At 42.9% G+C, this 25,751-nt stretch overlaps 1 protein-coding gene across 1 annotated transcript in view; it reads left to right on the top strand.

Annotated features, from left to right (window-relative positions):
* The first annotated feature begins 7,242 nt into the window (after positions 1-7,242).
* LOC140198465 (butyrophilin subfamily 1 member A1-like) overlaps positions 7,243-25,751 on the top strand; it is a 77,784-nt gene continuing 59,275 nt past the window's right edge. The window contains exon 1 of the mRNA XM_072259549.1: positions 7,243-7,342. Coding sequence (XP_072115650.1) covers positions 7,243-7,342 — 100 coding nt within the window. The remainder of the gene's footprint in view (positions 7,343-25,751) is intronic.

Below are 25,751 nucleotides of genomic sequence, written 5' to 3'. Positions count from 1 at the left end.
TGGGATTGTTCCGTTTTGAGTTTAAGTTCTTGTTTAATTATTTGTTTTGGAAAAGGGAAGTACCCGATTATTTTGTTTGATTGGTCTGTGGGTGGTATTCGGTAGCAATGAATATTGACGAGTTTATGGAATCACCAGAATCGAAGGTATTAGCGAAGGCGAAAAAGGGTGATGCAGGATGGGTCTGTTACCAATGACTGCTCAACTCAGGATTCGAATTTTGAGGATGTATCAGAAACTTTCTTACCTTCATTATTTAATCAAGATTATAGTAGTAAGTCTGACCGTGGAGATTTGTCTTTATCTCGGAAGGAGATGAAAACAGAGCAGAGTAGAGACCCTGAGATTATCAAATTAAAGGAACAAGCTCTTCCAGAGAGTTAAATTGAGAAGGTGCCAGTAGAATATTATTTTGAAAAGGGAGTATTAATGAGGAAGTGGAGATCACCTACAATTCCTACAAGTGGAGAATGGGAAGTTAATCACCAGGTAGTAGTTCCTAAAGTTTATCGGAATGAGATTTTAACTGTGGCTCATAGTATGCTTTTGGGTGGCCATCAAGTTGTGAAGAAAACTATGAACAAGGTTTTTAAACATTTTTACTTGCCCAGTTTAAGAAAAGATGTGGCAACATTTTGCAGAACGTGTCATACTTGTCAGATTGTGAGAAAACCGAATCAAGTTACTCCAGTGGCCCCACTGCAAACTATTCTCGCATTCAGTGAACCGTTTTCCAAAATAATTATAGATTGTGTAGGCCCATTACCAAAAACTAAAGCCGGCCATCAATATTTGCTGACCATCATGGTCACAGCGTCTAGGTTTCCAGAGGCAATACCACTTAGGAATATAACGGCTAAATCTGTAATAAGGGCTCTTACAAGATTCTTTACTTATTTTGGGTTGCCTAAGGAAATACAATCTGATCAAGGTAGTAATTTTATGTCTGGATTGTTTTAGCAGATAGTTTATAAACTGGGAGCAAAACAGATTACCTCGTCTGCATACCATCCAGAATCGCAAGGAGCCTTGCAGAGGTTCCATTCTACCCTCAAAACCATGATTAGGACGTATAGTGTGGAAAATGAAAAGGATTGGGATGACGGCGCACATTTAATTCTTTTTGCAGTATGGGAGTCAGTGCAGGAATCATTAGGTTTTAGTCCATTTGAGCTTGTGTTTGGGTATAGAGTTAGAGGACCTTTGGCCTTGTTAAAAGAACAGTGCATTAATAAAGAGGTACACAATAATTTGCTGAATTATGTTTTAAAATTTAACGAAAGATTGCATAAAGCTTGTAGCTTAGCTAAAGAAAATTTAAAATCGGCTCAGGAGAAAATGAAAACTTGGTATGATAAGGAAGCTAGAATGAGGTCATTTAAGCCTGGAGATAAGGTGTTAGTTCTTTTTGCAGTGCAAACGAACCCATTACAAGCTAAATTTCATGGTCCTTATGAAATTATATCTAAAGTTAATGATTTGGATTATGTGATAAAAACACCGGATCGAAGCAAGCTAGCACAGCTTTATCATATAAATGTGATAAAACCATATTATGAGAAACAGTCTGCTACTATTGACTGTTGTGGTCAATAATGATGCGTCTGATCCCTCTGGGAATTTCCTGGATCCAGCTGAGTCTCATTTTAAACCCAACATTATTTCTGCCAGGTTACCTCACTCAACATTTCTGGAAAATATTGATGAAAAATTAGCTCATTTACAATCAGAGCAGAGAGAGCAGATGAAGAAGTTAATTTTTAAATATCGGGATTTATTTCCAGACGTTCCTAAAAGAACCACAGTAGCTTCACATGATGTAGATGTGGGAGATGCTAAAACCATAAAGCAGCATGCATATTGAATGAATAGGGAAAATGTGAACTTTCTGAACACAAAATTAAGTATACGTTGGAGAATAATATTATTAGATCTTCTAATTTGAATTGGAGTTCACCGTGTGTTATGGTGCCAAAACCAGACAGTAGTATTCGATATTGTACTTATTACAGGAAGGTGAATGCTGTGACAAAAACTGATGCTTATCCAATCCCTAAGGTAGATAATTGTGTGGAAAAGGTTGGAAAAGCAAAGTTCCTTACAATTGTGTGTTCCATTGACGAATTGAGGTAGAGAGATTTCTGCATTTGTAACCCCATCTGGGTTATATGAATATAATTTTCTTCCATTTGGGATGAAGTATGCTCCAGGTACTTTCCAACGGATGATTAATTCTGTGAATCATGGGTTCAAAGATGCGGATGCCTATATTGATGATTTAGTTACAAGAAATGACACTTGGAAAGCACATATTACTGCAGTGGAGAAACTATTTGAAAGACTTTCAAAAGCTAACTTGACTATTAACTTAGCTAAAAATGGACTTGGACATGCCACTGAGACTTACCTTGGTTATGCTGTGGGTCAAGGTAAGTTAGCTCCTGTTCAGTTAATTTTAGACGTACCCACTCCAACTGGTAAAAAGACTCTAAGAAGTTTTTTGGGAATGGTAGGATATTACCGCAAATTTTGTAAAAATTTTGCTGAATTTGCCATTCCATTAACTAATCTCTTGACGAAAAGTGAAAAGTTTGTTTGGACAGAGCCTTGTCAGGAGGCATTTGATAAATTGAAAACTATGCTATCTCATCAGCCTGTGCTCAGGTCACCTGACTTTGAAAAACCAATTTCATTATCTATAGATGCGAGTGATGAGGCTGCAGGAGCAGTATTACTTCAGAGGGATGAGGGTGATGAGGTTAATCGTCCAGTGGCTTACTTTTCTCAGAAATTTAACTTGCATCAAAGAAATTATTCAACCATAGAAAAGGAATTACTATCTTTTCTTTTGGCTTTATAACATTTTGAAGTATATGTTGGTACTACTCAGAAACCACTCGTAGTTTACACTGATTATAATCCGTTAGTGTTTTTGAGTAAGATGAAAAACAACAATAGAAGGTTAATAAATTGGAAATTAATGTTACAGGAGTATAATATTTTGATAACTCATATTAAAGGTAAAGACAATGTGATTGCTGAATGTCTAACTAGATGTCGAATGCAATTTTTTTCATGGAGTGGTATTCTAACATTTGTAACACTCCTAATGTATATTAGTTTCCAAGGTTCTGTATCATAATACTGTGTATATTGTGTATGTTGTAGATTTTATACATCTGTATTTTTTTTGTAAACAATTGTTAGAATTTTGCTCATAACAGACCAAAATTTTCCTCTTTTTTTGGAGGGAGGTGTTATATGCCCAGTGGGTATTTTGTGACTGTCTTATTACCATGATGTAATGGTTTTGTGATGGTGGAGTGATGTAATTTTCCAGCCAGTATGAGGTCACATGATGATATGTTCTCAACAGGTATATATAACTGGAAAACCTGTTGTTACGCAGTTTAGTCTTTAGTTCAGTTTTAGTTTAGTTGGTCAGTTACTCCATTATGTTGTGTATTCGTCTCATGATGCAGCTTCATTTTAAAGTGGAGTTCTACTTTCTATTGTCAGGTAAAATCTCTGCGCCGGCAGTTTCACCGATTGCTGCCAGCTTTGTTTGGTGTATCTTTGATTTACCTTTACAATAGTATTGGAGAGTGAAGACCTTTCTGAAGTACGGGAATGCTGAAGGATCGAGTAAAGTTGGTGTCCTTCTGCTGTTTCATAAAGGATTGATCTTATTGAAATCTTCATTCAGAAATGGTGACCCGCATCTGAGATAGCCCCTATAAGAACAGGAAGGTTTGTGCAGTGTTCACTCGCCAGAAAAAGGTCAGTTCCTTTAAGCCATTTTATTTCCTTTGTCATGAATCCTTTGGACAGAATCAGCAGTAATTTCAAGTCTGCGAAGAAGTCTGTCCTTATTGACTGTGTAAATCACTTGGACTTTAAGAACTGTGTTCAAATTTACCACCTTAAGAATGGTTCCAGATTTGCCGTATAGCCGTTAACTTCCAGTTAAGTTAATCGTTTTAATACTTTACACTATTGAGCAGAGTTTAATAAATGTTTGTTTGTTTTTTTAAAAACTTGACTCAATTATATATTCGCTGTTGCTGATGCCGTAACAAGGTATATGGAGGATTTTAAGGTGGGTGTTTATATGGGAGGCAGGGTTTGATGGTCGGCACAACGTTGTGGGCAGAATGGCCTGTACTGTGCTGTACTATTCTATGTTCTATGTTCTATCAGAAGACCCGAGGGACAGTTTGGGACATCCTAAAATAATGCCTGGATCAGTGGCAGCAGACACGCTGTACCCTACACAAGAAGATTTAATCCCTCATTTTGGCATTGCTGAGAGGTGTGGAGGTTGGATTTCACGGTCGGTGAATAGTTATTTTGGAGAGTTATTGACAAAGTGTGTCATGGAGAAAGCCCCTATATATTTGTAAATTATGGTACTTGTTTGCGTTTGTCTATTTGTAAATAATTTTTCTTCACAACAGTTGAGCAACATTTGCTTTTTTTCACCTGGCACCGAGTAAAACCCCTGGCACTAACATGGTGTTGCAGCTTACCATCTGTTTTTTTTTCCAACTGGTGGCCCTCGACGGGCAGCTTACCCACGCCTGACAGTGAGGTGTGACAGATGGTAGCAGCGGTGGGATGGAAAGCCGAAAGGGGGTGTAGATGTTGAAAAGAGCAGGGCTGCGATCACGGAAAGCCGGATATAAACCAGATGCTCCAGGGTGTAGTCCTATAAGGAAGGACCCTGGGACATGATGGGGTCCAAGGAACAGTACGAGGCCCAAGGTGCACGACCCAAGACATGTTGTGGTCCTCCTGAGGAGCCGGGAAAGCCTGTGGGGATGTCCGAGCTGGCAGCTCTTCTTGGCCAGTTACTCTCCACGCAGCAGGCCCAGGAAGAAATACTTCTGTTGGAGTTCTGAGAGCTGTGAACCAGATTTATCAGAGCTGCATCACCAGAGACAAGTGTTGACCTGGGTGCAGCCACCACATCGGGGACTCCAAGTTTCATACTATCTCCAGACTCCATGGACAGCAGAAGCCCAAAAATGCTCCTTTCACCTCCAGCACATCAGTACTCCCTGTTATTTGGACCTGCAGGTACGCAGGACCAGTCCTGAAGCCACCACAGGTGTCTTCCCAGGAACGGGTGCCTGCATCTGAGCCAAGACTTGGAGACTTTGCCAACCATTCAGAACCCAAGATGCCAGACATCCAAGGTGGAGAGGATATCGAGAATTATCTCCTGCATTTCAAACGGCTGGCTAAGACGTCCGGGTAGCACATGGAGCAGTGGACCCATTTCTCTCCTGACTGGTAGAGCGTTGGAAGTCTACTTAGCCAAGGGCGAGGAAGGGTTAAGCTGTTATCTTGACCTGAAGGAGGCTCTCCTGGCAAAATTCGACATATCGCTGGAGACCTATTGACAGAGCTTAAGGGGGAGGTTATGTACCAGCTGGAGAGTCGCTAGAAGAGATTTACCACAGTCTGAAAGGGTTCTACCAACGCAGGATAAGGCCAGAGGTCCACAGCAAGAAGGAAATCTGGGAATTCATCAACATCGAGCAGCTGCTGCAAGTCTTGCCGGAGTATGTTCGTTCCTGGGTCCAAGAATATGAGCCTTCGCAGCGCAGCTATCCCAGCAGGACATCCACGCCCTGAACAGAGCACACCTGTCATCTTCTGCTCAGTCAAGGGAGTGGCGACCACTTGGGGGAAACCCTGGTCCACAAATCAGAGACACAAGAGACAATGTAAAGCCTGAAATTCCCCTAACTTGCTATTACTGTCAACAAGTTGGTCACAAAGCTTCTGTTTGTCCTTCAGAAAAACATAACTTGTCAAGCTATTGTTATGTCTCAAGGGAGGGGATCTCTCATTGCTAGAGGCAGGGGTGGCTGTTAAACTTGCAAGCGGGGAGAACCAGGTAAAATGTTCTGCTGAAATATCAGACGATGAATGGACAAAGGTTGCATGCTCTCTTGGATACAGGAAGTATGGTTAGCTCTGGTCAGAAAAGGCTTTGTACCACCTAATGTTATTGATTATTAAAGACATCCTTTGATTGAATGTGTACATGGGGATGTTAAAAAGTATCCTTCTGCTGATGTTACTCTTGGTGTGCTGGACAATGTATACCTACCATCGGTGGGCATGGTTGAAGATTTGCCTAATGATGTGGTAATTGTAGAGATATATTGGGTAATGTTAATTCGGTCTTGTCTTGTCCTGTGTTCACACGGTCTAAAACCGTTTATGTGGAGTCTATTTGAGGGGGGTAAATAACATCAGGAACACATGACTGGACAAAGCATTAGATACATCTGACCACCACGGAACACCACAAACCTCACCACAGATCAATGGCAGGTCTCCACAAACATACAGTGAGCAGATCCAGTTCTGGCTCCTCTGTATACTCAGGTGAATCCGGAGAATGACAAGGCTTCCTTTAGCTGTAAAGATAGCTACATGCTGGAAAATGACATGATATCTGGCGGATATCCCTTTTTTATTTTACATCTTGAACATACCATCCCCTGAGCTGGTCATTTGCATGAAAACCTACCTGAGAGTAAGCCACAGATTCTATTGGCCATCTATGTATGCTGATGCTCAGCAATATTGTACTTTCTATCCTGAGTGCCAAAGAACCCGCCATATCCGACACACAGACAGAACCCCACTACAGACTTTGCCCATTCACCCCATTCAAACGTATTGCTATGGACATTGTAGGCCCTCTAGAGAAAAGCAGCTGTGGGTTACATTATATTTTGTTCCTTTGTGACTATGCTACCCGGTTCCCTGAGACCTACCCTCTGTGTTCTATCGCCAACCCTAAGATCATTGCTGCCCCAGTACAACCCTTCTCCTGCGTGTGTTTCTCCGAAGAAATTTTAACTGGCCAGGGCACCAGTTCCAATTCACGCCTTATGTCTCAAATACTTCATCAGCTGGGTATTCCAGGTATCCACACCACAACCTACCACCTTTAAACTGCTGGCTTTGTCAGAAGGTTTAATCAAACCCTCAAGAACATGCTGAGGAAGTTTGTGTCTGACACGGGAAAAGACTGGCATAAGTGGCTGCCATTCCTCCGTTATTTGCATAGTGGGAATCTCCCTAGGCATCATCTGGATTGTCCCCTTTTGAGCTCCTATATGGGTGGGATGCCAAATTACCCCTCAATTTGCTCCACCACCAGTGGGAGGACCAGCCCCAAGGCAACACAGCTGAGGCATTTTCTGTTATCTCTTACAAATGAGGGATCGCCTGAAGACCTACAGAGAGGAGGCTCAGTGCTTTCTGGAGAGGGTCAAGAAGAACCAGAGGAATCAGTATGACCGTAAGGCACTGCAATGTGAGTTCCCCCACCTCCTCCAACAAACTCTTGGCAGGGGCCTTTGGAGTCCTCAAGCAGCAAGGTCAAGGCCCCATCTGGGGAAAGGAAAGGCTTCTCAGACATTACATGTCAACCTGCTAAGGGAGTGGAAGGAATGGGAGGGCCCAAAGCTTTCCTTGATGGTCCAACAGGTGGAGGAATGCAGAGGAGAGATGAATGAAGACATGCTGTCTTGGAGTGTTTCTCTAAAGCCTAGGCTGGGCTATTTCTTGCCGATTAAAGCATCGAGGAAGATTGAAATCATCGAGGCAAGATTGGAAGCTGAGGGGGTGTTCAGTATCATCTACCAGTCACTTGCTCATTGCTGCCAGAGGAAGATGTTTGTGTGTGACAATTTCTCTCTGTCCTTCGCTCACTTCTCCGGGAGGAATTTTCCTGCATTCAAATGATTTTTCTTTCCTACTTGATGCTGCTTGGGGATGGTGCCGAAGTCCTAGGTCCTGGGCAACATTTAATCGATATAGTTTGTGGAATGGACTCTGTAGTTTAGTTATGATGTGTTTCCGGTTTCTGCTCCTTTTTGTTGCTACTTTATGCAACTTTGATCAGGGCAGCCTGCAAATAACAAGCGGCACGGTACAGATTGAACTGAACATGCCTGGACTCTTTCGATGATTTAGTGGGTTGGTGTTTTATATTCCTCATTTCTTGCACTTTTCTTTTTCATTTGCTGAAATTGTTTTTTTTTTGCGTGGGAGAGGGGGGCGGTTGATCTTTACCTTTGAACAGGTTCCATGGTTTTCTTTGTTCAGTGGTTGTCTGTGGGAAGAGGAATCACAGGGTCGTATAGCGCATACACACTTTGCAGACGGAAACGTTTCTAATATTCTGATATTTATGTGATTATTGGACTGTGCCTTAAATTGATTTTCTTCAGTTTTTCAGTGTTTTTTTTCTTGTGACTGATTGACAGGTGGATGATCTGTAATTTTTTTGTGTGTGTAACAGGGGGGATTGGAGATTTGGTGCTGCTATTGTTGTTCTTTTTCGCGAGTGATGGGGTCATTAAATGGGGACCGTTATTGTCGCAGTTCTTTTGCTGTGGGGAGGGGGATATTTTTGGGGTCTGCGAGTTTTGCGTCTTTTCTTTCTTGTGCCAGTCGGTGGCGGTTGATATCTTTGTTTTCCACCAACACCCATGGTCTCTCTATATTTCACGGCTATCTGGAGTCGGCAAATATCAGCGCTGTATTGTAAATGCATAATTTGACAATAAAATGAACCTTTGATCCTCTGATAACAAATGTACCTTGGATCTTTGAGTACATTGTGTAAACAACAAAGTATGCTCAAACAGAATATTTACAATATTTTTCAAATATTACTGAAATACACAACAACATCCACATACTAACCCACCACTCCACGCCCTCGACCACCAATCTTATTATTTCCTATCGGGCAGTCTTTGCACAGACACTCCTTTGCCTAGCGTTATCTCATGGACACACAATCAATCTTTGTATATAAGCAATCTTATTATTTACATTTATGGCATTCTTATTTTATTGTGTTTTTTTGTGTTTCTCAGATCTGGTGTAACAATCATGTGACTGAACAGGTTAGCAATGCTAATTCTCCTCCTAACCTCCTCCCTTTGCCCGGTTAATAACTCCTCCTCATTCTGTCCCTGGTCTAGTTTCCCCGGCAGCTCACACACTTTGCCCTCTCATTCTGCAGTTCTTGGGAGTTCACCATTTACTCACCCCAACAGTAAAACAATCGTCAGCTTAGCTAATCAAAACAATCCCTTTAGTTAACGTGCTCTACTGGTTTATAACTCATAAAAGTAAGGATTCTAGATGCAGGCATTCTAAACAGTTTCATTCATTTTCACTCACTCTGTCACATCGATTTGTAGACAGCAGAACAGTCCCAGAAGACCGTAGGGACAGTTTTGGGCGTCCAAAAACAATGCCTGTGTTAGTGGGAGCAGACTCACTACACCCTACACAGGTAGATTTTAAACCCTCAGTTTGGCTTTCCGAGAAGTGTGGAGGTTGGAATTGACGGTAGGTGAATAGTTATATTGGAAAGCTAATGACACAATGTATCATGGTGAAAGGCTACATATATTTGTAAATTTTTGTGCATTTGTTTTTGTTTGTCTATTTGTAAATACTTTTTCTCTTCACAACTTTTGGGCAGCTTTAGTTCTTTTTTTCACCAAATAAAACCCCCTGCACTAATGTGCTGTTGCTGCTTAACATCTGTTTTTTTCCCAACCGGTGACCCTCGTTGGGCAGCAAACCCACACCTGATAGCAAGGTGTGACAAGTTATTTTGTACTAGTTTGCACTTGTGTACAGGAAATTACATCTTGAATCTGAATCTGAAACTTAGTGCCTTCCACAATGAAGACAGACGAAAAATACTTACCGAGCTTGTCTGCTACTTCTTTGACTCCCCTCCCCCCACCATTACTAACTCTCCAGCTTCATTTTCCAGCAGTCCAATATCCACTCTATGCTCTCTGTTACTCATTATATATCTGAATAATCTTCTAGTCTCTTCTTTAATCTTACTAGCTAGCATAACTTCATATTTCATCTTTTCACTCCTTACTGCTTTTTTTAGTTGCCTTCTTTCGGTTTTTGAAAGCTTCCCAATCCTCTAATTCCCTCCATTGTTTGCTACATTATATGCCCTCTTTTCACTTTTATTCCTACTGTCCTTCTTAAATAGAGACACAGAATCAGTTATCCTCACAGCGCAGGACGATGCAAAATTCTCTACAAAGCTCCTTACCATCTTCTCCCTTGCTTCACATAACATCCTAAAATACAGTTCAAGGATTAATCCACCCTTATGCATTTCAGGAACTCCAAAACTTCATAATGTTGAGGTGCTCCTGGATTTCATTATTTTCTTCCCTGACTTCACCAGCTTTCATGTCCTTGTCCTTACTCGAGTCTTTGCCCATTTCCCATCGCTCCAAACAGACACCATATTGATCCTAAAGGGGACCTGCTCTTGCCCCAGATACTCTTTTCCTATTAAACTGTGTTAAGATACTGTGCAAGAAATTGAAACTTTTGTTAATGAGGCATTCACTTTTTCCCAGATTTTAGGTTTTCAATCTGTGAATAAAAAAGGTGCCCAAAGAAAGAGGAAAACGGTGATGTGATTTAACAGGTTTGTTTGGAAACATATCTTCTTTCTTTCTCTCTCTCTATCTATATCTTCGATTCTCTCATGCCTTGATTTATTCATCAAGAGGTATTGATCTAATCTTACACTGAATGAAATAAAAAAAACGCTATTCCATAACAGCCACATGTAATTGCAATTAATGTTACAAGTCATACTGGGCTTACTGGTGTCAGATATGGGATTCCCACGTTTTGAAAATAAAAAAAAACTAGTGAAGAACATGAACTGGTATTTTGTAAAACAGGTTGGGAATGACTGGAGTGTTAGTTACTCAATTCTGGAATCTAATGCAGATATGGAGTGAGGTCTAAAAGTCAAAAGATGGAATAAAAACATAAATAGCATAACGAATGAACTCTTCCAACTGGGTCCAGGTATCGGCTTTAACCAACTTTTAGATGACAAACTCTGCCATCTTCATCAGGGATGATGCCAGGGAATGTCTAGTCGGTGGTATGACGGAGTTTATCATCGAAACTGTGGTTAAAATTGATACCTGTACACGGCTGGAAATCCGAGAAGAGTTTATTCATCATATTTGCTGGGAAAGCACTAGATCCTCTTATAACTAGCATATTTTATTTACTTTGATTGATTTACAAAATGAAACAGTATGGAAACATGCCAGTTGGTCCACAAAATTTGTGTTAACACTAAACACCCACTGACATTAATCCTGCCTAATTCATTTTATTCTCCTCACATTCACATCAACTCCCCAAACGTTCCTGCAGTCATTACTGTATTTACAGCAACTAATTAGCTTCACAATCTGAGAGTTTATTTGTTCAATAATGGAAAATTATATTTTAGTAAAATACATTGTGGTGTATTCCAAATTTCTGAAGAATTCAGCAGGCCAGGAAACATTTGCAAAGCAAAAGAGTCAGTCTTTTGGACCAAGGACCTTCCATCAGAATTGGAAAAACAGGAAGTCTTAAGTTGCAAAGTTCTGTACAGTGGAGCGAAGGTATAATGACTGTGATTGGGTGCAGACCAAGGTCGCTATCAGAACTATTACTAAAAAAACAGCTAATAGAGCAGTTTGAGAGGGAGAAGCATAACTCACATCTATCAGTATCACAATGGAATAAAGGGAATTACAGAGGTACGAGAGAGGAGCTTGCCCAGGTGGATTGGAGGAGGATACTGGCAGGGATAACAGCAGAGCAGAGATGGCTGATGTTTCTGGGAATAGTTCACAAGGCACAGGATAGATATGTCCCACAGAGGAAGAAGTTCTCAAATAGCAGGGGTAGACAATTGTGGCTGACAAAGGAAGTTAAGGGCTGCCTAAATGCCAAGGAAAGGGCATATAAAGTAGCAAACGGTAGTGGGAAGTTGGGAAGCTATTGAAATCCCAATTAAGTGTGGTCTCACGAATGCCTTATAGAACCTCAATAGCACATCCCTGCTCTTATATTCTATACCTCTTGAAATTAATACGAACATTGCATTCGCCTTCTTCATCTCCGACTCAACCTGGAGGTTAACCTTTAGGGTTACCTGCACAAGGACTCCCGAGTCCCTTTGCATCTCTGCATTTTTGAATTCTCTCCCCATCTAACTAATAGTCTGCTCATTTATTTCTTCCACCAAAGTGCATGACCATACACTTTCCAACATTGTATTTCATTTTCCACTTCTTTGCCCATTCCCCTAAACTATCTAAGTCTCTCTGCAGGCTCTCTGTTTCCTCAACACTACCCGCTCCTCCATCACCAGTTAGAATGGAGGAAGGCAAATGAAAGGAAATTATAGTCCAGTAAGCCTAACCTCAATGGTAGGTAAAGTGTTGGAGTCTAATGATAAAATACGTAACTTAAAATCAGCATGGCTTCGGTGAAGGGAAGTCTTGCCTGACAAATCTGTTAAGATGGATAGAGGAATGGCTGACAGGCAGGAAGAAGCAAGCGGTAATAAAAGGGGCCTTTTCTGGTTGACTATCGGTGTCTGGTGATGTTCCTCAGGAATCAGTATTGGGTCTGTTGCCTTTCACGTTGTTTGTCCATGATATAGAATGGAATTGATGGTTTTGAGGCAAAGTTTGTGGTTGATATGAAGATGGTCTGAGGGGTAAGTAGTGCTGAGGAAGCAAAGAGGTTGCAGCAGGAGTTAGACAAATTGCAAAAATAGGCAAATAGATAGCAGATGTTGGGAAATGTACAATAATGCATTTTGGAAAAAGGAACAATAAGACCAGAAGACATCGGAGCAGACATAGGCCATTTGGCCCATCGAGTCTGCTCCGCCATTCAATCATGGCTGACCCTTTTTATAAACACAAAATAATCTGCAGATGCTGTTGTCAAAGGAACACTCACAATGCGCTGGGGGAACTCAGCAGGTCAGTCTGCATCAGTTGAAAAAATTAGTCGACGTTTCGGCATCACATTCCTGCTCTTGTGTTATAGACGTCTTGAAATGAATACTAACATTGCATTTGCCTTCCTCACCACTGATTCAACCTGTAAGTTAACCTTTAGGATGCTTTACACAAGTACCGCCAAGCCCTTTTGCATCTCAGATTTTTCTATTTTCTCCCAGTTTAGAAAATAGTCCGCGCATTTATTTCTGCTAGCGAAGTTCATAACCATGCATTTTCCAACATTATAATTCATTTGCCGCTTTCTTCCCTATTCTCCTAATGTGTCTAAGTCCTTCTGCATTCTACCTGTTTCCTCAATACCGCCTGCCCCTCCACCAATCTTTGTATCATCTGCAAACATGGCAAAAATGCCATCTATTCCATAATCCAAATCATCTATATACAGCATAATAAGTAGTGGTCCCAAAACTGACCCATGTGGAACACCACCAGCCACTGGCAGCCAATCAGAGAAGAATCATTTTATTCCCACTGGCTGCCTTCTTCCAATGAGCCAATGGTCCAACCATGTTAGCAACTTGCCTGTAATACCACAGGCTCTTAACTTTCTAAGCAGCCTCACATGTGTCACCTTGTCAAAGGCCTTCTGAAAGTGCAATTATACAAAATCCACTGCATCGCCTTTATCTCCTACTTGTAATTTCCTCAATGAATTCCTACAGGTTTGGCAGACAGGATTTTCCCTTAAGGAAACCATGCTGACTTTGTCCTATTGTGACCTGTGTCAGCAAGTACATCATCACCACATCCTTAACAATTGACTCTAACATCTTCCCAACCACTGAGGTCAGGCTAACTGGACTATAATTTCCTTCCTGCTTCCTTTCTTAAGGAGTTGAATGACACTTGCAATTTTCCAGTCCTCTGGCACCATGCCAGAGTTCAATGATTTTTGAAAGATCATTGTTAGTGCTGCCACAATCTCTAATGATATCTCTTTCAGAACCCCATTGTTCAGTTCATCTGGTCCAGGTGACTTAGGTACCCCTAGTTCTTTCAGCTTTTTGAGCACCTTATCCCTTCTAATAGTAATTGCACCCACTTCTCTTCCTTCAAACACTACAACATCTGGCACACTGCTGGTTTTTTTTCCACAGTGAAGACTGAAGCAAAATACTCATTTTGCTCATCAGCCATTTCCTTTTCCCATGTTATTATTTCTCCTGCCTCATTTTCTACTGGTCCTACATCCACTCTCATCTCTCTTTTATTTTGTACATACTTGGAAAAGCTTTTACTATCCACTTTGATGTTTGCTAGATTACTTGCATATTTCATCATTTCCCTTCCAATGATTCTTTTAGTTGCTGTCTGTAGATTTTTAAAACTTCCCAATCCTCTATCTTCCCACTAATTTTTGCTTTGGTGTATGCCCTCTCTTTTGATTTTACATTAGCTTTGACTTCCCTTGTCAACCACGGTTGTACTGTTTTGCGATATGAATATTTCTTCAATTTTGGGATATATATGTCCTGCCCCTTCCTCATATTTCCAACGAATGTTAAAATCTCCCATGACTATCATGACATTGCCTTTTTGACATGCCTTTTCTATTTCCTGTTGTAATCCGTAGACCACCTCCCAGCTACAGTTTGGAGGCCTGTATATAACTGTCACCAGGGTCCTTTCACCCTTGCAGTTTCTTAACTCAACCCACAAGGATTCAACATCTTCTGATCCTTTTGCAGTCCTGCAGAGGATGCTACACATTTTGTTTTTTTTTCCAGCGAAGAGAGCCGCACACTGTCAGCACTGAGCACAATACATGTGTCCTCTGGTGGCCAAAGCTTAGCACAAATTGCTGAAGCTTCTCACAAGAGGATTTGACTTTTTAGTCAGCTTTGATATTTGCCTGCAAGGGTATCAAGGACCAGGTATGCCACTCTAAACCAGGAGGTGCTGTTCAAAAAATCCACACAGCACCCTGATGCAACATGTGCTAAACATTGAAACGGACCTCCTGCACTTTACCAGCAACTCCAGGTTCTCAGAAACATGAAATGAAAATGAAGGCCATGTGACACAGGCATATTCATGCTGTGCTGGAAACCACCAGCAAAAGTCTGTAGGTTTCATCAGTAAAGGCAATGGGGTTATGGACATGAGGAATTCTGCAGATGCTGGAAATTCAAGCAACACACATCAAAGTGTGCCTGTCCTGACGAAGGAGCTCAGCCAAAACGTCGACTGTACCTCTTCCTAGAGATGCTGCCTGGCCTGCTGCTTTCCCCAGCAACTATGATGGGAGTTATGGACAAATGTTCACTCAAAGTGTGCAAAACTGCACAAAGTTGTGTTTCTGCAAACTATGTCATTGACAACAAACCCAACAATGAACTGTTAACAATTAACGATTAACTGTCTGCACAACAGTAATAGAACTTGCTTCTGCATTTTTCCTGGCATGAAAGTTAGTACGACGCTGAACACTGGACCATCTAGGTCACTCAGGCAAGAGCACATACACGAGGAGAGGCTGGCTACTTGTCTCTTGTAGCCAAGACACATTCACTGCTTGTCACTTATGGACCCAGACTTCCTGCTGTGGAAGCGTTTCCAGTGAAATGAAGTCCACTTACTGCCATGGATGCTGCACCTGGTTGCAGTTGAGGGGCAGACTTGTATCACAGGGCAAAATGGGCTTCAAAAGTTCAAATTAAACTCAGAAAGGAAGGAAGGTCTTTGACCACACACACACACACACACACACACACACACACACACACACACACACACACACACACACACACACACATATATATCAGAGATAACTGGCTTGATAAGCTTCAGACCTTAAGCACGTCAGAACGGGAATGGGACTTAGAATTCAAAATGGGTGGCCACTGGGAGATCCTGCTTTCTCTGGCGGACAGAGTGTAGGTTTTCAGCGAAACGGTCTCCCAGTCTGCGTCGGGTCTCACCAATATATAGAAGGCCACACCGGGAGCACCGGACGCAGTATATCACCCCAGCTGACTCACAGGTGAAGTGTCGCCTCACCTGGAAAGAGTGTCTGGGGCTCTGAATGGTGACGAGGGTGAAAGTGTAAGGCCTCCTCTACTGTCAGGATGAGGCCACGATCAGGTTGGAGGAACAACACCTCATATTCCGTCTGGGTGGCCTCCAACCTGATGGCATGAATACTGACTTCTCTAAATTCCATTAATGCCCCTCCTCCACTTCTCACCCCATCTATTATTTCCCCACTTTTTTCTCTCTCTCTCTGTCCCCCTTACTATCACTTCTTGCCTACTCTCCATTTTCCTCTGGGCCCTCCCCCTTTCTTTCTCCCGAGGCCTCCCGTCCCATGACCCTCGCCCCTTCTCCATCTCTGCATACCTTTTGCCAATCAACTTTCAAGCTTTTAGCTTCATCCTGCCTCTTCCTGTCTTCTCCTATCATTTAGGATCTCCCCCTCCCCTTCCCACTTTCAAATTTCTTGTTCTCTGCCCTTTCAGTGAGTCCTGAGGAAGGGTCTCGGCACGAAACGTCACTTGTGTTTCTTCTTATAGATGCTGCCTGGACTGCTGCGTTCCAGCAGCATTTTGTGTATCTTGATTGAATTTCCAGCATCTGCAGATTTTCTCATGTTTGTGTAGGATATCTGATTCCATTTGTCTCTGGAATCCTGCTTCCTCTGAAATAAAATAGAGCATTCATTGCAGACAAGAAATAGCACAATTATTTGTAATAGGTCACACACCTCACAATCTATTTGGCACGTTTAGCAGCACCAGCCCTGCAGTAGTGAGAACACAGTCCTGAGCCTTGCCTATGTTGTTCTCTGACTGCGAAGTCCAATGTATGCGTTGTTAAGGCCATATAAGTGCAGATTCCCCAACTGCTGTGCAAAGTCAACCAGGACCAATACAATAGAGCAGCATATTCAAACAGTGTGCATTGGGAGAAAAATGCATCAGCAAACAAATTTTCCAGAGAAACAATTTGGAATCATGTACTTTCAAAAAGCTTAGATTTAACCTCAGTAGGGAAGCCTATTTATCATATAAATGCAGATTGCTCAACTGCTGTGCAAAGTCAACCAGGAAGATTCGGATTCAGATTCACCTATTTATCACCTGTACATCTGTAATGAGAGATTTAAATGTGATTCCTTCCTTGAATATATGTTAATATCTGCATCACAAATAAGACAAAATGGTGTTAGCCTGGGTTGTGAGTTCACAGCCATGTTCCAAGAACTTTGTGTGAGTACCAGTGCCTTGAGAGCAGAAAATGGTGAAAAGCACATTCGTTTGGGAAAGTACGAGGGAAAATGTTGTGATAGGTGCTTGAAGGGATCTGAAAGGATATAAAAAGGGGAAAGGGGGAATTTTCTCTCATCCTGGGACATCACTAGAGCTAAGAATTGGGGATAGAAACAAGGACAGAGATAGAGAGAAAGAAAGAAAGAAAGAAAGAGAGGCGGAGACTGAGGGAAAGCTGTCGAGCATCTTTGGTTCCCTCTGACAGTGTGTTGTGCAGCATGGTTTAGTGATTGGTTGATAAGTATTACTTTGTCCCTTGTACTGCTTTATTAATCATTATTCCTTTCTGTATTTTAGTCTTTATATCTCAAATAAAGTAATTTTCTCCCACCTTTAACATGTGTACAGTACCTCTTCTGTTTTAGGATACCTCTCACTGCTGAATCAGAAAAGAGCAACAAACAAATATTAAAACATTTTCATTGCACAATTGACATCACCAGCAGGAGTCAGCATAATGGGGGCTATGTTTCACAAACCACAAGACGTACCACAGGTGGGGTGCAGTCTGGGGTATGGGGTGTATGGACAACACCCGTGGTTTCAGAGCAGTGGCAAAGTACCATCCATGCGTTGCCCTCCACGTGCCAGAGAATCGAGATGTAGAGCAGGAGTAGTTGCGTCTAGGCTATGGAGCCACTCTGTTAAATAACTTAAAGCTTCCCAATCCGGAGGAGAGTAAGGGTACGACCTTAAAGGCCATGCTATGGAAAAAGACATATGGGATTGGGCAGCAGAACGAGTGGCCACCCTAACTGAGAAAGTGGTAACTCTGAAACAGCAGAACGTGACCATGGCTGAACTGACCAAGCCAGCCTGTGAAGAGGCTGACAAATCTGAAACCCAGCAAACCATTCCAGCGTATCTGGAGGATTTGGTAAGATGGAGGGATCAGGATCTGGATGGTGTCTGAGTAAGGGAGCTGATGGCTAAGGATTGGCAGCCCGAAACTTGATATTTCATCAGATACTGAGACTCCGTGTGGTGATGGTCCTCCGAACTTATGAAAAACTTACAAACAACCAATGTGCAAATATATATATATATATATATATAAATTGTGTAAATAAATTAAATAGATAAGTAAAGAGAAAAATAAATGAATTGGTTAGATATTGGAAGGTATATTGTTGTGGAGATCACTGAGTCGTGGCTGAAAGAAGATCATAGCTGGGCATCATATCACAATGACAGTCAGGTAGGCAGAGACGGTGGGGTGGCTCTGTTTATGAAAAAAATATCATTCAAATCCTTAGAAAGAGGTAACAAAGGACCAAAGATGTAGAATCCGCCTAGACAGAATTGAGAAACTGCAAGGGTAAAAAGACCTGGTTGGGAGTTATAGACGACCTCTGAAGAGTAGCCAGGGCAAAACACACACACGAAATTCTGGAGGAGCTCAGCAGATCAGAAAATGTTTGCAGAAATGTTGAAGTTTCAGGTCTGGGCCCTTCAGCACAACTTGAAAGGAATGGGAAAGACACCAGAATAAAAGCTGGAGGGGTGTGATGGGTGGGGAAGGAGGATTAAGTAGAAGGTGAAGGCTGGTAGGTGAGAAAGGTAAAGTGCTGGAGAAGAGATCCTAGAGACGTACGGGAGACAAACATCAAATGCTGCTGGTTAATCATTAACTCGGTGAAAGACACTCTTTGTTCTGCCTGAAACTTGTTGCTCTACCATCACATCTAGATGTTATGATGGAATGCTGCCAAAAGATATATAGCAGGCTGCAGGAGAACATGCCGAGAGACGCACTGAAGATTTATGCAACCGCTGCAAGGGCTCGGTGGGGAGGACAAGGGTGTAGGGTTCTTCTCCAAATTAGGAGGGAGGGGCCGGGTGGGGTGAAGAGCCTCCTCAATTATTGTAGTACTTAGTATACCATCCCAGAGAGCCACATGAGTGGCAACAGTGTTATTAATGTGCATGAATGTAATAAAACAGCATAGAAAGCACTGACCATGAATGTAAAAAAAAATGGAAGGGCATTGAATGGCTTATTGTTGTAAATAATTTTTATTATGAATAAAGTTTATTTTGTTGGGAAAAATACTGCCAGGAGAGGAGAGTGGACCATGGGAGGAAGAGAAGGAGGAGAGGGCAACCAGGATGTGGGATATAAATTACAGTAGGAGATGATAAACAAAAAGGCATTTGGCCCATCGGGTCACCACCATCATTCCATCATGGCTGATTTATTATCCTTCTCAACACCATTCTCCAGCTTTCTCCCTGTAACTTTTGACATCCTTTACGAATCAAGAACCTATCAACTTCTGCTTTAAAAAATTAGGAGACCTGTTACAAATTGGGACTGTTTCACTGTACACCTCCGCTCCATACACCACACACGGAACTTCCCTGTGGCGAAGCATTTCAATTCTGATTCCCATTCCCAATCCGACGTGTCAGTCAATGGCCTCCTCTTGTGCAATGATGAGGTCACCTTCAGGGTGGAGGAGCAACACCTATATTCTAACTGGGTAGCCTCCAACGTTTTGGCATGAATATGGATTTCTCCTTCCCATGTACGAACCCCCCCTCCACCCCAGGCCTTCCTCTATTTCCCCACAACCTTTTACCTCTGCCTATTACATCCCCCTGTGTCACCTCCTCCTCCTTTTTCTCTCATGGTCCATTCATCTTTCCACTCAGGCGGAGGACAAGCTAGCTCGCAGTTAGTCTTTCCAATGCCTCCTGAGATGGTGATGTGCCTCTCATGTGAGATGCGGCAGTGTTGGGGGAACGACCCTCTCCCGCAGAGTCACATCTGCCAGAAGTGCATGCGGCTGGGCGATCTGGAAGACCCATGTAAGGAACCTGGAGCAGCAGCTAGATGATCTACTCATAAGGGAGAATGAGGCAGTCATAGATGAGAGCTACAGGGAGGTAGTCACACCTAGGCTGTCGGAAGCAGGTCGTTGGGTGACAGTCAGAGAGGGGAAAGCGAAGGAGAGCAGACAGGCAGTGCAGAGCACCCCTGTAGACATTCCCCTGAATAATAAGTTTACCGTCCTGGATACTGTTGGCGGGGACGACCAACCAGGTGTGGGCCACGGTGGCAGGGCCTCTGGCACTGAGTCTGACCCTGTGGTGCAGAAGGGTGGGATGGAGAAGAGGAGAGCTGTCGTCATTGGAGACTCTATAGTCAGGGGAGCAGACAGGAGATTTTGTGGACATGAGAAGGACACCCGCATGGTTTGTTGCCTCCCGGGTGCCATTGTCCGGGATGTCTCTGACCGGGTGCACGACAACCTGGTACGAGAGGGAAAGCAACCAGAAGTCGTGATACATGTTGGGACCAACGACATAGGCAGGAAGAGGGATAAGGTCCTGAAGTGTGAGTTTCAGGAATTAGGCAGAAGGCTGAAGAACAGGACCTCAAGGATGGCGTTCTCAGGATTGCTGCCAGTGCTACGTGACAGTGATGGTAAGAATTGGAGGAGATGGCAGTTGAATGCGTGGCTGAGGAGTTGGTGCAGGGGGCAGGGTTTTAGATTTTTGGATCATTGGGATCTGTTCTGGGGAAGGTGGGACCTGTACAGATTGGATGGGTTGCACCTGAACTCGGGGGGGAGCAATATCCTTGCAGGTAGGTTTGCTAGCATGGTTCAGGAGGGTTGAAACTAATTTGCAAGGGAGATGGGACCCAGAGTGATAGAGCAGTGAAAGAAGTGCATGGAGTAAAGCCAGATCTAACATATTGAGAGGCTTTGAGGAAAGAGAAGCAGAATAAATGGTGTAAAGACAGTAAGGTAGAAGGGCTGAAATGTGTGTACCTCAATGAAAGAAGCATCAGGAACAAAGGTGATGAACTGAGAGCTTGGATACATACATGGAATTATGATGTAGTGGCCATTACAGAGACTTGGCTGGCACCAGGACAGGAATGGATTCTCAATATTCCTGGATTTCAGTGCTTTAAAAGAGGTAGAGAGGGCGGAAAAAGGGGAGGAGGGTGGCATTACTGGTCAGGGATACAATTACAGCTACAGAAAGGATGGGTAGTGTAGCAAGATCCTCTTTTGAGTAGGTATGGGTGGAAGTCAGGAACGGGAAGGGAGCAGTTACTCTATTGGGGGTATTCTATAGGCCCCCAGGTAGCAGCAGAGATACAGAGGAGCAGATTGGGAGGCAGATTTTGGAAAGGTGCAAAAATAACAGGGTTGTTATCATAGGTGACTTTAACTTCCCTAATATTGATTTGCACCTGATTAGTTCCGAGGGTTTAGACGGGGCAGAGTTTGTTAAGTGTGTTCAGGACGGATTCCTGTCACAGTATTCATCTTCCAACAAGCCGCCTTCCCCTCCCATCTCCTTTGTATTCTGGGGGTGAGAAGTGGAGGGGAAAGGGTGTGGAGGGGCGAAGAGTGGTGGGAAGCGAGGAGGGGAGGAGAGAGGGGTTGAGAGAGGGGGAGGGGGAAGACAGGGAGGAGGAGGAGGTGTGGGGGTAGAGGGAGAAAGGAGACGGGGTAGAGGGAGGGGAAATGGGAGGGGAGGAAGGGGGAAGGAGAGTGGGAAGAATGTGGGGAGAGAGTGGGGAGAGAGGAATGGAGGGTGAGATAGATGGGGGCAAGAGGGATGGTATAAGAATAGCGGTTTCCTTCTTCGATAGATCTGTACATTATCGATTGCAATGGAAATTACAGTGTCACGGTAGCATTAAAAGTGCACAGATATACAAATATTAGAAGAGAAGTAATAAAAAATAAGTTACTTCAAAAAGTTTAACAGGAGGGGTCATTACTCTCCCAGCTGGAGGTTGTCTCATTATAGAGCCTAATGGTCGAGGGTAAGAATGCCCTGATTTAGCACTCTTTGGAGCAGTGCAGTTATCTTAGTCTATTACTGAAAATGCACCTCAGTTCAGTGTATCATGTCACGTGGCTTAGTGATTGGTTGTTTTTTTTTCCTCATTTACTACTGCATCGATGGTTTTCATCTTTCTGTGTTTTATTCTTTAAATAACCCTGATACCCAGCAAATTCCTTTAACCTTTAGCATGTGTTCACTTCGTCCTTTGTTTGCGATTTTGTTACACCATCAAATCATCCAGTGAAATTCACTTTTTTTCCTCCAGCATTTTGTGTGTTGTACAGGATTTCAATCATCTGCAGAATCTCTTGTGCTTAACAACAACAGAACAGCAGTAAAAATTCAACAACGGCAAAACAAGACCCGACCCTTTCCTCCCCCTCGCCTATTCGTGTATATACGTTCCCCTTACCCTCGCAGACAGTCACCCTCGTACATTTGGGAACAAAATGCATCAAACAACTTTTCGAAAGAAACAACATGGAACCATGTCCTTTCAAAATGATCAGATTTAACTGCAACAGGGAAGCCCAATGTTCTGAGGGGTGTAGCTTTTTGAGAAGAAGGATCAGCAATGTGCAGATCATGACTGCATTCAGTGGGGTTCGAAGGTTGAGCATACTGTTACTGAGTATCACCCCAGTGTTGCTGATTCAAGGGCCTTGTCCCAGAGCTATGTCTCTTGGCTGTGACTAGATCAAGCAAAGTATCTGAGAGTCAGTGTTTTGTCAAGCTGCTGAAATTCCTCCTCTCCAAAGTCACTCCATGTGTGGAACTGCCTGTGGACTCTGCTGAAGTGGACAAACAATGTCTGCTGGTCACAATTGTGTCTACTCAAAATGTCTGGAAATGTTTCCCACTGAGTGATTGTGACTAACAGGATTGTGACTCCTGGGAGACAACTACTTGCAACTTCTAGATTACCAAGAGTGATGGTGCTGCTTCTCCACTTCAATCAATGATGCTGGTTTCATCCTGATCTCAGTCTGGGGCTGTTGGGAATTGCACAGTCTCAGTCTGATGGGTTTCCCCTGGTGAAACCCATCAGTCCTCCCACATCTCAAAAATGGGTTGCTTGGTAGGTTAACTGGCTGCTGTAAGTTACCCTAGGTAGTGGGTTGTTGGTGAATCAGGTGAGACTTTATTGGCACACAAGAGGAATAAGTTTCCTGTGAAAATAACCAAGGAGATCGATCCAACGTCTTTGATGTGGGTCCCACACAGACTCCATGGGCCAGATTACCTCTCACATGTCATATGGAAAAATGAAGTTCAGAAAATTCAAAACGATTTCACAAACAGTTTTTTTTATGGACCTTCTCCTTCCACAGTTTAGTTTTGGAATTCCCACTTTATCCTGCCCATCTCTAACCAACAATCCCCTGTCTAATTTTAAAGCTTCTGAAGAGACCCATCACCATCTTCTCTGTTAATATCAGAGCTGCGACTCAACAAGCGACTGAAACACGAACTGTGCAACAATACGCGATTCTGTCAAACAAATAAATAAAGAGTGCAGAGGCAGGAGGTGCAATGAAATATCTCCAATAAACTTTATCCTAAAGTTCAGTGCCACCATGTTTCGTCTCCTTCTAACCCTCGGCCTTGCAGCCAGCTGTCGCTATGAATAAACCAACCCCAACTGGATTCAGGAACAGTTTCATCTCAGACATGACCACCACCCCACTCCCCCATCCCATCATCATATTTCTGAACGGTGCATGACCACTGCCTAGTTATTCCTTTTTTACACATTTTGTATTATTACGTGGTATTTTACGTCTTTGCACTGTACTGCAAATCAACAAGTTTCCTACCATATCAGACAGTGATAATAAACCTGATTCTGAAGAGCACCACTCTCCCTCGATGTCCAAAGAAACAAAAGAGCTGATTGTGGATTACAGGAGGAACAGAGACAGGCTCGCCCCGATCAACATCAATGGGACTGCAGTTGAGAGGGAGAGTAGTTTCAAGTTCCTCAGTATACACATCACTGAAGATCTCACCTGGAATATACACACTGGCTGTGTGGCTAAAAAAAATGCACAAAATCCTGCCGAAGGGTTTCGGCGCGAAACGTTCACTGTACTCTTTCCCATAGATGCTGCCTGGTATGTGGTTCTCGTATTTCCAGCATCTCCAGATTGTCTCTTGTTTGTGATTGGATTACTACTCTGCGAAGTCTCTTCCAGAGATGCCTATCCTGAAGATGTTTAAATCTTCCCTTCGACGGGAGTTCAGTGAAACTCTCTCTCACTGCTCCCCCGCTGTGATCCTGTGATCACTTGAGATAATGCATGATGCTGTCTCCAAACAAGAAACAGCCTATCCCGATGAATTTCAAATCATAGTCAGGGACTTCATCCAGGCGTGTTTGAAGAAAACCCTGCCTGATTATCATCAGCATATAACCTGTAGCACCAGAGGCCCCAACAGACTAGACCACAGCTATACTAAGATGAGGAGTGCCAGCCACTCCATGCCCAGACCGTATTCTGGTAAATCTGATCACTTGGCTGTCCCTCTCCTACCTACATACAGGGAGAGAGTAAAGAGCAAAATTCCAGACATTGGGACAACAAAGCGGTGGCCATTGGAGGTAAAGGAGCAGATACAGGATTGCTTTGAATTGATGGACTGGGCAGTGTTTGTGGACACACCTATGGATCTGAATGAATACACAATGGTTGTCATGGACTTTAAAACAGTTGTAGACGAGGGTCTCCCCACAAAATGATTCAAGTATTCCCAACCAGAAGCCCTGGATGATCCATAAGATCCACAATCTGCTAAGGACCAAATCAGAGGCATTCAAGTCTGGTGACCAAGAAAGCTGCAAGAGATCCAAGTATAGTACAATGTCTGGAAAGCCATCTCACCAGCAAAGTTGCAATTCCAGACAAAACTTCAATCAGTGAAGGATGCTCGACAGTTGTGGCAGGGCTTGAATACTGTCACCTCTTATAAAGTTAAATTAAGTGACATAGGTGGCAACAGGGATTCACTTCCAAATGAGCTCAATGCCTTCTATGCTTGATTTGACCATCAAAACATGGAGGAACCACTACAGACTCCCACAGCCCCCGATGATCCTGTGATTCCAGTCTCTGCGGCCAACGTGCAAACAGCCTTCAGGAGGGTGAACCCATGTAAAACATTTCGCCCAGATGGTTACCTGGCCAAGTGCTAAAGATCTGTGCTGATAAACTGGATGGAGTAATCACTGGGATCTTTACCCTCTCATTTTGGCAGTCTGCTTCAAGTAGGCTTCAATTAGACCAGAGTCTAAGAAGAACGTAGTAATTTGCCTCAAAGTCTATCATGCAGTTGCACTTACATCCACAGTGGAGAGGTGTTTTGGGAAGTTGGTGATGAAACGTATCAACTCCTGCCTGAGAAGTGAATTGTATCCACTCCAGTTTGCCTACCAGACCAACAGGTCCACAGTAGATTCCATCTCATTGGCTTTCTGCTTAACCGTGGAATATCTGGACAGCAAAGAAGCATACACCTGGATGTTCTTTATTGACTACAGCTGAGCATTTAACATAATCATCCCCTAAAAACTAAACAAACTTTAAAACCTTGGACTCAATCCTCCTTGTGCAATTGGATCCTCAATTACACACCAGCCAGTTTGGATTGGCAACAACATCTCCTTTGTGACCTCCATCAGCACAGATGCACCACAATGCTGAGTGTTCAACTCTCTACTCTACTCACTATAAATTACGTGGCT

The sequence above is a fragment of the Mobula birostris genome, chromosome 5 (genome assembly GCF_030028105.1).
Source record: "Mobula birostris isolate sMobBir1 chromosome 5, sMobBir1.hap1, whole genome shotgun sequence".
NCBI lineage: Eukaryota > Metazoa > Chordata > Chondrichthyes > Myliobatiformes > Myliobatidae > Mobula > Mobula birostris.
Note: the sequence above shows the minus strand (reverse complement) of the source record. Positions and strands in the feature narration are given on the sequence as shown.